We start from the raw sequence: 14,882 nt of genomic DNA, 5'->3' as shown, positions 1-14,882 counted from the left end.
ACCTTTCAAATTATACCAAACTCTTTATTCCACCCAGCATTTTGTAAAAGTAATCAAATATTTTATGCCGTCACCATCACCACATGAATTATATCCATGATTGGCGGCCAAATAATTGATGGAAAATTTTTTTAAATTCATAATTTTTATTTTATTAACGTGTTGTCATTGTTGTTGTTATTGCTGTCGTCATTAATATATTCCATCAACGTCCATTTCTTGCAGTTTCATATTTTTCACCGAATGGAGTTCCAGTCTATCACGTGCAAATCTGGATGGCACGAATTATACCCAGCTAGTTACCACACGGATTTACTATCCCAGCAAACTGGCAGTGGATTTGGCCAACGAACATGTCTATTGGCTGGATGTCTACAAGGATTTCATTGAACGAGTCGATTACGATGGACGCAATCGATGGGCCATGAAAAAGGCGTCCGATGTAAGTAGTATTAGTATGTTTTCCAGGGCTGGGCAGTTGGTTTGCGGAGGCATTGGGTTGTTGATTCAGTCAAATGAATCCCCGATGTGGCGTTGTATGTAAATACAGACATTCGTAGCGTAGAAATGTGAGCGAGCGAGTTGTTGTTGTTGGAACTACAGTTCGTTCTGTGCTGATGCACAGTAAGCAGCTCGTTAATGGCTGCTGATTTGCGGCATTGGTGGTGGTAGTTGGTTTGGTGATGGTCATCACGCTGCCTCGTGATGATGAAAATGCAAAGTTTTTTCCCTTTTTTGGTTCTTGTTGTTTTTCTTTGTGTTTTTGTGTCCAGTGAAATCCTTGGTTTGGTTTTATTTTTATGTTGCTTACCAATACCTTGAATGCTGAAATATTCACAAGCTTGTCTGACTGACTGGTCAGATAACTCTGTTCGCTCTGTTCTATCTGCCCGACCACCACCACATTTCGACTTTTGCATGAATCGCAGCTTATGGCCGATTTTTGGCCATTCATTTACGTCAATGCCGAGTCCATAAACCAGCATTAAATCGTATAAATTTTAATTAACGCCGAGTGTAATTAAAACTGATTTTTATTATACACAGTTGAATTGTTTGAGAGTTGAAAAGAGAGAAAAGAGGCTTGACCGGGCTGGCTGGCTGGATATCATTTTTTTAAATATATCCTCTTATAGGGATATAAATAATGAGAGAGAGTTTGAAAGTAAAGTTTATTTGATGTACGCATTAAAAATGGAATAAAAAAGAAAGAGGACAATTTTAATGCCAAGTGTGGACCCAGTGTTTAAGAATGGATATTTCCACAGTAGAAAATATAATACAAGCAAAAAACTTATCAAGAGAATCAAGTCTACCTGGAGTGTTCGAAAAAGAAAATAATGTAATGTATTCTCTCATGTGGAAAACTTCAAAATTGAATATACTTTAGATATTGTTATGAAAAATTGCTGATCATCTCAAATTTACGCATACTACTTTTTCCGCCAAAAAGTCTCTCAAAGAGGATATTAGTAAAACCATTGCACATGGGTCCCCCTCCCAATTTTTCTGTCCAAAACTATTTCAACATCTCCATATGTAAACCCTACCCTCAATGTCAGCTCTATCCCAATATCAATACCCAATACCAACTTTAGTAACATTTAGTACGCATATCCAAAAAAAACTAAATTTCTCCATTCTAAACAGCAACAGTGATTCAAAATTAGTACCATTTAGAACTTTTCGAACAAATTTATTACGCATATGCAAAACCACCACCAGATCTCAATACTTGATACCAACAGAGACATTAATATAAAATTTCGCTATTCCGGCTCTATGTATTCAATACCAAATTTAGTAGCATATAGAGTGAGATAAGAAACTGAAACAAAGTCAAAAGCCATAATTTTTACATTTAAAAATTAAAGCAAAAAATGTCGGAAATAGATTAGATTTCTTCAAATTGGTCACCTTTGGCATGAATTATGGCCTTCAAACGGCCAGCGGTCACACGCTGGCCGAATGTTGCTCTGCGGTATCTTGGCCCATTCCCGGCGAAGCGCTTGCTTGAGGTGATCGACACTTTGGTATTTTTTAGTGCAAAACTTGCTTTCCAAAAAATACTCCAGACTCAATAGTCCAACGGATTGGTATCCGGAGATTTTGGTGGCCATTGTGCGCTGGAAATGAAGCGAGTAACCTCATGGGTGGCGCGTGCAGAGTGCGATGGTGCTGAGTCCTGTTGGAATGTCCAAGGTCTGCGGCCAAATGTCCAAAATATTTTTGCGATAATATTCGGCATTTATTCTGATGCCATGGTCGATTAATACCTACCTGACCTCTTTGGCAAAATCACTTCTTTATCACAAACCTACCACCAACAGAAACCTCAACATCAAATTTTGTAATATCTATCCCTCTCTCTCTCAATACCCAATTTAGTACCACTTAGTACTTTTCGAAAAATTGTAGTACACATTTCCAAACCCTCTCCATATCTTAACTACAGACACCAACGGTGGCATTTTTATCAAATTTCAGGATTTCAGCTCTACTCCTTCAACCAACACAAAATTGTACCAAATATAGTACTTTTCGTACTATAATAGTACTCATTTCTAAACCCACATCCATATCTGAATTCCAGATATCAACCGTCGCCTCAATATAAAATTTGAGGATTCCAGCTCTATTAGCCTTCACGCAATACCAAATTTAGTACCATTTAGTACTTTTCGTACAAATATGTAGGTAGCATTTCCAAACCGCCGCCAAATCTCAAACACAAATAACATCAGGAATCTAAATATATCAGATTTCAGAATTGTCACTCTATGCTTTCAACCAAGACTAAATATCGTACCATTTAGTACTTTTCGTACAAATATAATACACACTTGCAAAACCACCTCCATGTGTCCAATCTACACATTAACAGCGACCCTAATACAAAATTTCAGATTTCAAGCACTATCTATTCACCCAATATCAAATTATACCAAATATTGTACTATTTAGTACTATTCGTGCATGTGTAGCACTCATTAGCAAAACCACATCCTACCACCAACAGGAACCTAAATATCAAATTTAGGGACTCCAGCTCCATCCCTTCATCCAATATCAAATTTAGAAATATTTAGTACTTTTCGGACAATTACAGTACACATCTCCATATCTTAACTACAGACACCAACGGTGATATCTTTATCAAATTTCCGGATTTTAGCTCTACTCCTTCCGTCAACACAAAATTGTACCATTTAGTACTTTTCGTACGATTATAGTACACATTTCCAAAGTCACCTCCATATGTCCAATCTACACATTAATAGCGACCCTAATACCAATTTTCACATTTCAAGCACTACCAGTTCACAAAATACCTAATTGTACTATTTAGTACTTTTCGTGGACTTTTCGTACACATTTCCCAAGTTCACCTTTTTACCACAAACCTATTAAGAACAGACACCTCAATATCAAATTTCAGGATTTAGTACCACTTAGTACTTTGCGATCAATTATAGTACACATTTCCAAAACCACTTCCATTTCTCAAGTCCCAATACCAACACAATACAACACTTAGTACTATTTTCAAATTGTATCAAATTTGGCGTTTGAAGTTCGTAATGGAGACTGCAGCCTATGACAGAAGCCCCAACATAACGGTACCTCCCTATATTCGGTATTTTGGTGATTTTAGCTACATTATGTACCGAATATTTTTATTCAAGTTTCGCATTTGAATATTGTAATGGTTTATGACAAATGTTGCCTATGTAGGTGCACGTCGTTGTATAGACTCTAATATAACGGCTACATTCGGTATTTTTAAGATTTTAACATAAATTTTAACGGATTTTTTTTTTTTTTTTTTTTTTTTGAAAATTGCCAAAATCGTTCCAAATGGTGGAGAGTATTCAAAGATCGGCTCGGCCGAATTTGCTCTTTTTTTTCTTTTTATACCCTCCACTATAGTATGGAGGGTATATTAAGTTTGTCATTCCGTTTGTAACACTTCGAAATACATATTTTAGACCCCACAGAGTATATAAATTCTTGATCAGCATAAAATTCTATGTCGATTTAGCGATGTCCGTCCGTCTATCCGTCTGTGGAAATCACTCTAGCTTTCGAACGAAATGAAGTAGGTAGATAAAAGTTTACTCAAATGTGTATTATGTCTGCAGGACTTTTGGTATAGAAAATGGGCCATGTAGGTCCACGTCTTCGTATAGCCCCCATATAATTGTACCCCCCAATATTCAGTATTTTGATGATTTTAGCAACATTATTTACCGGAATTGTTTCAAATTTTATATTTGAAGTTCGGCATAGATACTACAACATAAAAAAGAAAATGGGCCATGTAGGTCTACTTCTTCGTATATCCCCCGTATAACGGTACCCCCCGATATTCGGTCTTCTGATGATTTTAGTGACATTATTTACCAGAATTTTTTCAAACTTGGTATTTGAAGTTCGTAATAGATACTACAGCATAAAACAGAAAATGGATCATGCCGGTCCATTTCTTCGTATGGCCCCCATATAACGGCACCCTCCGATATTCGGTATTCTGATGATTTTAGCGACATTATTTAACGGAATTGTTTCAAGTTTGGTATTTGAAGTTCGTAATAGACACTACAGCATAAAACAGAAAATGGGCCATGTAGGTCAACTTCTTCGTATAGGCCCCATATAACGGTACCTCCCGATTTTCGATATTCTGATGATTTTAGCGACATTATTTACCGGAATTGTTTCAACTTTCGCATTTGAAGTTCGTAATGGATACTACAGCCTATGACAAAAAATTGTCTGTGCAGGTCCACGTTTTACAACTTCCATGGTTCTTCCCTATATTCGGAATGTTGATGATTTTAGCTACATTATAAACAGATTTTTTTCAAGTTTCAAGTTTTTCATTTAAATATTGTAATAGCTTGTGACAAAAGACTGTATGCAGTTTATTTATTTATTTATTTTATTTATTATTATTATTATTTTTTTTTATTTTATTATTATTTTTTTTTTTTTGAAAATTGCCAATATCCTTCCAAATGGTGGAAAGTATTCAAAGATCAGCCCGGCCGAAGTTACTTTTTTACTTGTTCTTTTTTTTTTTTTTTTTTTTTGTTAAAATTTTACGATTTTTTATTTTATTGGGTTGTTGTTTAAAACTTTGTCACATTGGCTGTAACTGGGCAACAATATTCAAAACCCCCTGTTAGTGTACTTAAATATGTGTTCATCCATACATTTATTCCTTTCCAGGTTCACATTCCTTTGAAATCCATTCATGCTGTTGAGATTTTTGAAAATAATGTTTATCTCGGCTTATGGAGCGATGACATGGTCATTGCTTTGGATAAATTCTCCTTAAAGGCGAAACAAGTAATAAAAAATGTCAAACGGACACATGACTTCAGAATGTTTCATCGCCAAAAACAGCCCGAAGGTAAGTTCTCCACTATTTAACTAAACACAATATATATCAAAATTTTTAACAATTCAAACATTTTTCAAAATTTATTACATGTCACACATACATGAATATTTTTGATGCTGTTAAATGTTCGTTCGCCTGTTTGTTTTTTTTTTTAATAAACTGAAAACAATATTTCTTTTCTTCCGTTTGCGCTTTTATTATTATCCTTTGTATGTACGTTATCCAGTGGCACATCCTTGTCGCGTTAACAATGGCATGTGCAGCCAAATATGTGTCCCATTGTGGACAAAGGGATTTGCTCGAGCGACCTGCATGTGCTCGCCGGGCTATAAATTACGCAACAACACCGAATGTGAATTCGTACGCTATGAGAAATTCCTGCTGTTGGGTCGGCAACGTTTGTCCAGCATAGCGGGAATACCGTTAAATGCCCAGGAACAAGTAGTCGAGGCCATGGTACCCATTTATAATGTCACATGGATTATGCCGCTCGACATTAATGTGCATCGCAAGCAGGTCTATTATGTGCAACAACAAAAGTAGGTCGAACAAGAGAACGCCTGGTACTTTATGGGCTAAAATATTGAATGATTTTTTGTGTTTTTTTCCGTTGTTTTTTTAGAAGCGGTTATAGTTTACATAGCCGTTCCACAGATGGCATGGAACGCAGCGTATTGGCCAACGGCAATGAAACGATTTCCGTGTTGGCATTCGACTGGCTAACTGGCAACATGTACTGGGGTGGTGCAGATTATATATTTGTTGCTCCAGTCTCGAACATGTCCAAGGTGTTGTCTTTGCCCCTGCGACATGAAGCTATGTAAGTATGCCACATTTGCATATTGTTTGGAAGAGTTATTGGCAAGTAATTCTGTTCTCTTTTTGTATTTTCAGGAGTTTGGCCTTGGATCCCAGTAGCGGCTATATGTTCTGGGCCCATTGGACGGCAAATGAAAATAAAGCTTCCATTTATCGTGCCTGGTTGGATGGATCCCACAGAGAAATGATGACCGAGGCCAGTGCGGATAAGCCTATGACATGGCCTTTGAGTTTGAATATCGATGTACAGCATAAAAAGGTGTATTGGTGAGTATTTTTGAGAGTACTATGTTTGGTGTCTCTCCCAGCCGGTTCGGAAGTAAATTGATTCCTAAATAAGAGGAATTAAAAAGACAATTAAACTTTATAATATAAAGAAAATATCCGGAAAAATGCAGTAAACTATGAAAGTAGAGCTAACAAGTAAACAAGCAGCTAAGTTCAGCCGAGCCGAACTTTTTATATTCTTCGTAATTCGGAAGGAACTTGAATAATTTCAAAAAAACCGGCGAAAAATACCGTTAAAATGAAAAACTTTATATGAGCGTTATACGAAGACATGGTGCTGGATATGTGATTTTTGTAAAGATTCCGAACTTCAAATACGAAATTCAAAACAATTCCGGTAAATAATGTCGTTAATATCAACAAAAAACAAATTTCGGGAGGTACCGTTATATTAGGGCTATACAAAGACGTGGATCTTCACAGACAATTTTCTGTCATTGACTGTAATATCCATTACGAACTTCAAATACCGATTGATCCGGAGAACTATCCCGGTAAATAATGTCGCTAAAATCATGAAAACACCGAATATCTGGAGATGCCGTTATATGGGTGCTATACTTAAACGTAGACCTATATAGACATTTCTCTTCCAGGGGGACCTCCTTGCGTGGATTTTCAGACTATTCCATTGAAAATGTGGCTAAATCATCACATTACCGAATATCGGGGGGCCATTGTATGGGGGCTATACCATATCGTGGACCTACATAGAAAATTCTTCTTCAGGGGGTAAAGTACTCCCTAAGGAACTTCCTATCTTTATACGTTTATTCTAGCGAGATTACAACAGACGGATGGACGTACAGGGCTTAATCGTCTTAGAATTAAGCTGATCAGGAATACAGGATGAGATGCCCCACACCACACCCTACACCACAAGGTGGTCAGGGTATTATGTCTTTGTGCATTTGTTTGTAACAGGGAAAAGGAAACGAGACAAACCCATAGTTCCTTTTGATTATCTGTATAGAATCACATTCTGAATCGATTTATGCCTGTCCGTCCGTTCGTCTGTCCATGTATTTTTATAAACAAAGTACAGGTCGCATCTATTGCCCGATCCAGATGAAATTTTGCTAAAATAATTGATTTGACCCAATGTCGAACCCTATTGAAATTGGTTATCGGTTAAAATTTTGGTAGTATGAAATTTTGCACATACGACCAGATTAGGACTGAAAATAAGTATGCCAAATTCGGTTCAGATATCGCTATAGCTCCCATATATATTGTTCATCCGATTTGTTATTTTTGCCGTCAGCAGCCGCAATATGCACTCTGTTACAACGATATTTGAGAAATATATCAAATACAACTCAGAAATACATTTGCTAAATTTTATCGAGATCGGTTCAGATTTGGATATAGCTCCAATACAGGGTGTGATAAAAAAACTGCAACAAAGTCAAACGCCATAATTTTCAATAAAACCGTCACACGCTGCCCGAATGTTGCTCTGCGCTATTTTGGCCCATTCCCGGCGAAGCGCTTGCTTGAGGTGATCGACACTTTGGTACTTTTTAGTGCCAACCTTGCTTACCAAAATACTCCAGACACAATAGTCAAACGGATTGGTATCTGGAGATTTAGGTGGCCATTGTGCGCTGGAAATGAAGCGAGGAACCTCATTTTGTGCTCAAGGCTTCAATACACCCTCCAGAATATTTTCGCGAAAATATTCCGCATTTATTCTGATACCCCGGTCGATTAATACGAGCGTAGAGCGACCATCGGCTATTATGGGGGCCCACACCATCACCATGGCCGGCGCTTTATTTCTGGTGGCCAACCGAAGGTACACATTTTCAGCTGACCTCTTTGGCAAAGTAAACACGTTCATTTTGTTTGTGTACAAACTGCTGGACAACGAATGTTTTCTCATCGGAGAAAACCAAATTCGGCAGATCACCATTTTCGGCCAAGCGTAACAACTCTTTAGCTCTTTTGAGTCTATTTTCTTTCTGTTGCGGGTTGAGTTCTTGCACTTTTTGGAATTTCAATGGCATTATCCCGGGTTCATTTTTCAATATTTGCCGAATGGAATGTTGCGACCCATTTCTCGGCTACTGCAACACTGGTTTCGATCAAGTCGTTTCTTTACTTTTCGAACCATTTCTGCTGATGTTGTTGTTTTCTTCCGTCCACTTCCTTGACATCGGGCTACGCTAAAAGTATCATGGTAACGAGCGATAGTACGAGACACAAAAGATTTATTCACATTTAAATGCTGGAGGGCTCTAACGATAGCCACTTGTGGGTTTCCAGCCAAATATAAGCAAATCGCACTATCACGCTTGAATTCCATCACGAATAACTATTTTTCTGGAAAATTCTTACCAAAATGCATTTGTACGCTTGTAAACAATATAATGAGCTGTCTGTCAGTGGAATAATTCTAAGATCTATCGGACGAGTTACTTAGAAATGACAGCAGTCTGAAGTTGGTTGCAGTTTTTTCATCTAACCCTGTGTATCCAATTTTAAAGTTAGCTCCCAAATTTATATGCAATATTGAAATTCTTTTCCATTAATAGAAATTGTAACTTTTTCCCCTTCGTAGGTGCGACGTGAAAGAAGGCACAATCGAACGCATGAATTTCGATGGCACGGATCGCGAGATAATCTTCAAAGACCCCGAACATCATCCCACATCTATTGCCTATCACAAGGGTACCATTTATTGGGTGGATGCCCGAAATGGTACAGTTCGTAGCTTTTCCACTCATCATCTGAATGGCACCATCAAAAATAATGACAACTCTAAGGTGTTTTCGGTGGAACGAGGACGTTCCTCCAATTTGAAGGTATTCGATGTCAGCACCCAACCAAGTTCGCTAAATAATGCCTGTGTCAAGAGTAAATGTCCCGGCATATGTTTTAATACCCCGAATCAATCGATATGCCGTTGTCCAGATAAATATTCTCTGAACGGTACTGGCACCCAGTGTATTCCCTATCCACAGGACACGGAGAAAAAGGCCATGAATTGTTCGTCGGGATTCCAGTGTCTAAAGTCGGAGCAGTGTGTCGATGTAAAGGACTTGTGTGATGGATTCGATGACTGCAACGATGGCAGTGATGAGAGCAGTGCTCCCGGTGGTCCCTGTGATCCCAAGAAATGCGATTTAAATCTGCACTTCACCTGCAACAATCGTTGCTATCAACGAGCCCTGCTGTGTAGTTCGATTAGTTATTGTCCGGATGGTACGGATCAATTGAATTGCGAAAGTCACACCTGTAACAGCAATGAGTTCACCTGTGCCAAGAGTGGCAAATGCATACAGTTGTCGTGGGTGAATGATGGCATAGCCGACTGCGGACCCGATGATTCCTCAGACGAATATGGAGATGTTTTGATCGATGACAAATGCCCGGAGTTTGAGTGCCGTAATGGAGTTTGTAGACCCTTTTCCGATATTTGCGATGGGTTGGATCAATGTGGGTAAGTAGTTGTCAGGAATATCTTTCTTGTATCTTCGTTTCTTATGCATCCCTTTTTTGCAGTGACAATTCCGATGAGGTTGCCTGTGAGTATGATTGTGGTCCCAATGAGCGTTATTGCCTTCCGCTGGGCTGCTATGACGAGAGCCACATCTGTGATGGCATTACCGATTGTTTGGATTTCAGCGATGAAATGAATTGTAATGAGACCAAATCCGATCATCATGTCATCGATTTGGGTGAGGCCCACTTTTGTGCACCCTTTGAATTTGCCTGCTCCGATCCCTTTGAATGTATACCACATTTCTTCTATTGCGATGGCATACCACACTGCTACGACAAATCCGATGAACTTAACTGTACCCAAATAAAGCCACCTGCGAAGGACTTCAATGAGACTGTGATATGCGAGGCACCCGATCGTTACTGTGCCGAATCGAATAAATGCATTTCGGTAAAACAGCTGTGCGATGGTAATATCGATTGCGGAGATGGCACAGATGAGGGTTATTTGTGTTCGCAGAAAATGTGCGAAAGATCTGATACGCAATGTTCCCATTATTGTCATAATGCTCCGGAGGGTTTCTTCTGTTCCTGCCCAGCCCACATGTATTTACTGCCCAATGGACGGCGCTGCAGCATGCAACATGCCTGTGAACATTGGGACTCGTGCTCGCAAATTTGTGTAACCCAAGGCAAGGGCTACAAATGTAAGTGTTTCGAGGGCTATGATCTGCAATACGATCGCTATACATGCAAAAGTACAGCTCCCGATGATCCCTATGTTATCTACACAAATCGCCAGGAGATCCGTGGTTTGAATCTGAAAAAATCCACCATTAGTAACTTTTATGCTTCGTTGCGGAACACCATTGCCTTGGATTTCCTCTACAACAATGTTTCGAGTCAAATATTTTGGACTGATGTCATAGATGACAAAATCTACCGAGGTCAGTTGGTGGGCGAATCTCTACACAAAGTGGAAGCTGTAGTCCATTCTGGGCTGTCGACCACAGAAGGTTTGGCAGTCGATTGGATTGGCATGAATCTGTATTGGATTGATTCGAATTTAGATCAAATTGAGGTTGCCAAATTAAATGGCAGTTTTAGGCGTACCCTCATTGCTGGAGATATGGAAAGCCCACGTGCCATAGCCCTGGATCCCCGAGAGGGTTTACTGTTTTGGACAGATTGGGATGACAACTATCCGCGTATAGAACGTTGTTCGATGGCGGGAAAACATCGCCAGGCCATCACCACCACTTCACAGGTATCGGCTGGCTGGCCAAACGGTTTATCCTTGGATTATACACAAAAACGGGTTTATTGGGTAGATGCCAAATCCGATTCCATTTACACCGTCAAATATGATGGTTCCGATATACATTTAGTGTTGAGAGATCGTGAAATTCTCTCCCATCCCTTTGCCATTGCGGTGTTTGAAAATTATGTCTACTGGACGGATTGGAGAACGGCTTCCGTTATTAGGGCAAACAAATGGAATGGCACGGATATTGAAGTGATCCAACGGACTCACACCCAACCATTTGGTATTCAAGTGTTGCACTCTAGCCGTCAGCCACAGGCTGAAAATCCCTGTGGCGATAATAATGGCGGTTGTTCGCATTTGTGTTTGCTGGAGTAAGTAGGGGTGGTAGAGGCGATTAGAAATTGATTTTAATCTCTTCTTTGTTTGTAGCGTGCGGAAAACCTATCAATGTGCCTGTCCCCATGTTATGCGTTTGGATCACAACGACAATCGAACTTGTGTGGCCAATGAACAGGTGCTGCTCTTCATTATGGGTGATGAAATACGTGGCATTGATTTAATGCAACCCAATCATCATACCATACCCACTATAAGACAGTCTCCGCAGGTATGTTATAAACAGATAATAACAATAATAATAACAATAATAATAAAAATAATAATAATAATAATAATAATAATAATAATAATAATAATAATATAATAAAATACTAAGAATAATAATGAAATAATAAGAATAACATTTAGATAATAATATTATTATTTATTATTTAATAATTATTAATTAAAATTAAATAAATATAAATAAAATATAAATAAAATAATAAATATAAATAAAATAATAATCATTTTTAATATATTTTACTCACTTATCGCCCCTCTAGGTCTTGGCACCTCAACGTATTGATTTTACCGTCGAAGACAGTCGCCTCTATTGGTCCGATGTACAATTGAATGAAATCAAGACCGCCGGAATCTCAAATGGTATTATTGATACCATTATCAATACAGATATACACAATCCAGCTGGGTTTGCCATTGACTGGATAGCCAAGAATATGTACTTTTCAACGGGTAAAATCAAGAGTGACATTTGGGCCAGTAATTTGAAGGGCGAATATGTTACGGAAATATTGAAAGATTTGAATATGGTGGAGAGCATAGCCTTGGATCCCATAAAGTAAGTAGAACATTTTTTATAGGCGAATTGTTACAAAGATTTATGTTGACAAGGACTTTATATCAGAGTCTGAAAGACCATTTTTTGTGTCCTCTAAAATAGAATCGAGGTATGCCACAATATTCTTTTTTTACCAATAAATAAGGAAAAATTTAGTAGATTATAAAAGTAGAGCTAGTATCGGCGTTTTGAAAGTTTGTATCGCAAAGTAACCAAAACATAGCGGGCATGTTTGCCTATCTTCCACACATTTGGAAATTTTCGGATTAAGATTCCTTGGAACCCGTTGATTTAAGGTATATAGAGTCTTTGGCAATATTGGTGATAAAACGGGATGTGAATCGGCAGAGTTTTTTGTTCCTTTTTAAAAAATAAGGTTAACCAAACCACCCTCCCCCATCCCTAAACGGGATCGTAACAGATCAAAATCTTCTATAAATATATTTGTCATGAAATTCTACTCTAGGTCCTAGAAGACATCAACAGTCTAAAACTTACCAAAATGTCAGGAACTCATTTGTTAAAAAAAAAAAAAAAAACATTTTGAGGTCATAACCGTTCGTGTGAATTAAGGTCAAATTCTCCACAAAAGACAAACATATTCTTCATCAAATTTCGCTATGAGTCACCAAAGACAAGAAATCTCTATTTCCATTGTATATCAAGAATATATTTACATCAATTATTGCAAAAAAAAACAAACCGAAAATATATCCTAATTTTTCTCGGACTTTTTTCAAGTTGAGGCCGGAAAGTAACATAATTTATATATAGACAAAAAGTATAAAAAAAATAATACCCTGACCACCTTGTGGTGTAGGGTATAAAAATAAATGTTCTACAAAAATTCTCAGAATAAATCATATATCTAGGTATGATAGTATTTAAGAAAATTATATTGAAAATTTATACAGGGTGTGACGAAAAAACTGCAACCAATTTCAGACTACTGTCATTTCCAAGCCACTCGTCCGACAGCTGTTAAAATTATTCCAGTGACAGCTCAATATATTGTTTACAAGCGTACAAAAACACTTTTGTCAGAATTTTTCAGAAAAAAAGTTATTTATGTTGGAATTCAAGCGTGATAATGTGATTTCTTTATATTTGGCTGGAAAACCACAAGTGGCTATCGTTAGAGCACTCCAGAATTTAAATGTGAATAAATTTGTGTCTCGTACCATCGCTCGTTACCGTGATACTGGTTGCGACGCCAAGGAAGTTGATGGAAGAAAACAGCAACGTCAGCTGAAATGATTCGAAAAGTAAAGAAACGACTTGATTGAAACTCGCGTCGCAGTGGTCGAAAAATGGCTCGTGAACTGAACATATCGCAATATTCCTTTCGGCAAATATTGAAAAATAAGCTCGGGTTATAGCCATTGAAATTCCAAAAAGTGCAAGAACTTACACCGCAACAGAAAGAAAATAGACTCAAAAGAGCTAACGAGTTGCTTTGCTTGGCCGCAAGTGGTAAACTGCCGAATTTGGTTTTCTCCGATGAGAAAACATTTGTTGTCCAGCAGATTATAAACAAACAAAATTATCGTGTTTACTTGCCAAAGAGGTCAGCTGAAAATGTGCACCTTCGATTGGCCACCTGAACTCAAGCGCCGTCCATGGTGATGCTGTGGGCCACCATAACAGTCGATGGTCGCTCTCCGCTCGTATTAATCGACCGTGGCATCAGAATAAATGCCGAATATTATAGCGTTAATATTCTGGAGGGTGTATTAAAGCCTTGGGCACGCAAACATTTTAACCGCAGACCTTGGACATTCCAATAGGACTCAGCACCATCGCACTCAGCACGCACCACCCAAGAATGGTTACAAAATGAGGTTTCTCGCTTCATTTCCAGCGCAGAATGGCCACCAAAATCTCCGGATACCAATCCGTTGGTCTATTGTGTCTGGAAAACAATGTTGGCACTAAAAAATACCAAAGTGTCGATCACCTAAAGCAAGTGCTTCGGCGGGAATGGGCCAAAAATACCGCAGAGCAACATTCGGGCAGCGTGTGACGGTTTCATAGGCCGTTTGAAGGCCATAATTCGTGCCAAAGGTGGCAAATTCGAACAAATCTAAACCTATTCTAAAATTTGATGCTATTTCCGACATTTTTTGCTGTCATTCAATAAAATTTAAAAAAAATAAAAATTATGGCGTTTGACTTTGTTGCCGTTTTTTATCTCACCCTTTATACCTGAAATCAACGCATTCCAAGGAATCTATATCAGAAAACCTTAAAAATATGTGGAAGAGGGAGTATTTGCCCTCTCATTCTAAGTTAGTTGCTGTATAGACTTTCAAAATGCGGATACACGCCCCTCAATTTTTGGCTCTACTTTCATATTCTACTGACTTGTTGGTAATTGTTTTCTTTTGTGTTGCACTGTGTAATCATTGAAATAATAATATACATTTAATATATATTACTCTTAGGAGTTATCCTAAATTGAAAATTAATTTTAA

At 38.1% G+C, this 14,882-nt stretch overlaps 1 protein-coding gene across 1 annotated transcript in view; it reads left to right on the top strand.

Moving 5' to 3' along the window:
• Nucleotides 1-14,882, top strand: part of LOC101900675 (low-density lipoprotein receptor-related protein 1B) — a 448,976-nt gene that overhangs the window by 420,515 nt on the left and 13,579 nt on the right. Inside the window, exons 9-17 of the mRNA XM_059128467.1 lie at nucleotides 226-442; nucleotides 5,233-5,416; nucleotides 5,634-5,946; nucleotides 6,030-6,227; nucleotides 6,302-6,493; nucleotides 9,078-9,959; nucleotides 10,022-11,599; nucleotides 11,658-11,835; nucleotides 12,113-12,408. Of these exons, the coding sequence (XP_058984450.1) occupies nucleotides 226-442; nucleotides 5,233-5,416; nucleotides 5,634-5,946; nucleotides 6,030-6,227; nucleotides 6,302-6,493; nucleotides 9,078-9,959; nucleotides 10,022-11,599; nucleotides 11,658-11,835; nucleotides 12,113-12,408 (4,038 nt within the window). The remainder of the gene's footprint in view (nucleotides 1-225; nucleotides 443-5,232; nucleotides 5,417-5,633; nucleotides 5,947-6,029; nucleotides 6,228-6,301; nucleotides 6,494-9,077; nucleotides 9,960-10,021; nucleotides 11,600-11,657; nucleotides 11,836-12,112; nucleotides 12,409-14,882) is intronic.

This window comes from Musca domestica, unplaced genomic scaffold, assembly GCF_030504385.1.
Source record: "Musca domestica strain aabys unplaced genomic scaffold, Musca_domestica.polishedcontigs.V.1.1 50, whole genome shotgun sequence".
NCBI lineage: Eukaryota > Metazoa > Arthropoda > Insecta > Diptera > Muscidae > Musca > Musca domestica.
The sequence above is the reverse complement of the archived record's forward strand: the minus strand, read 5'-3'. Positions and strand labels throughout refer to the sequence as shown.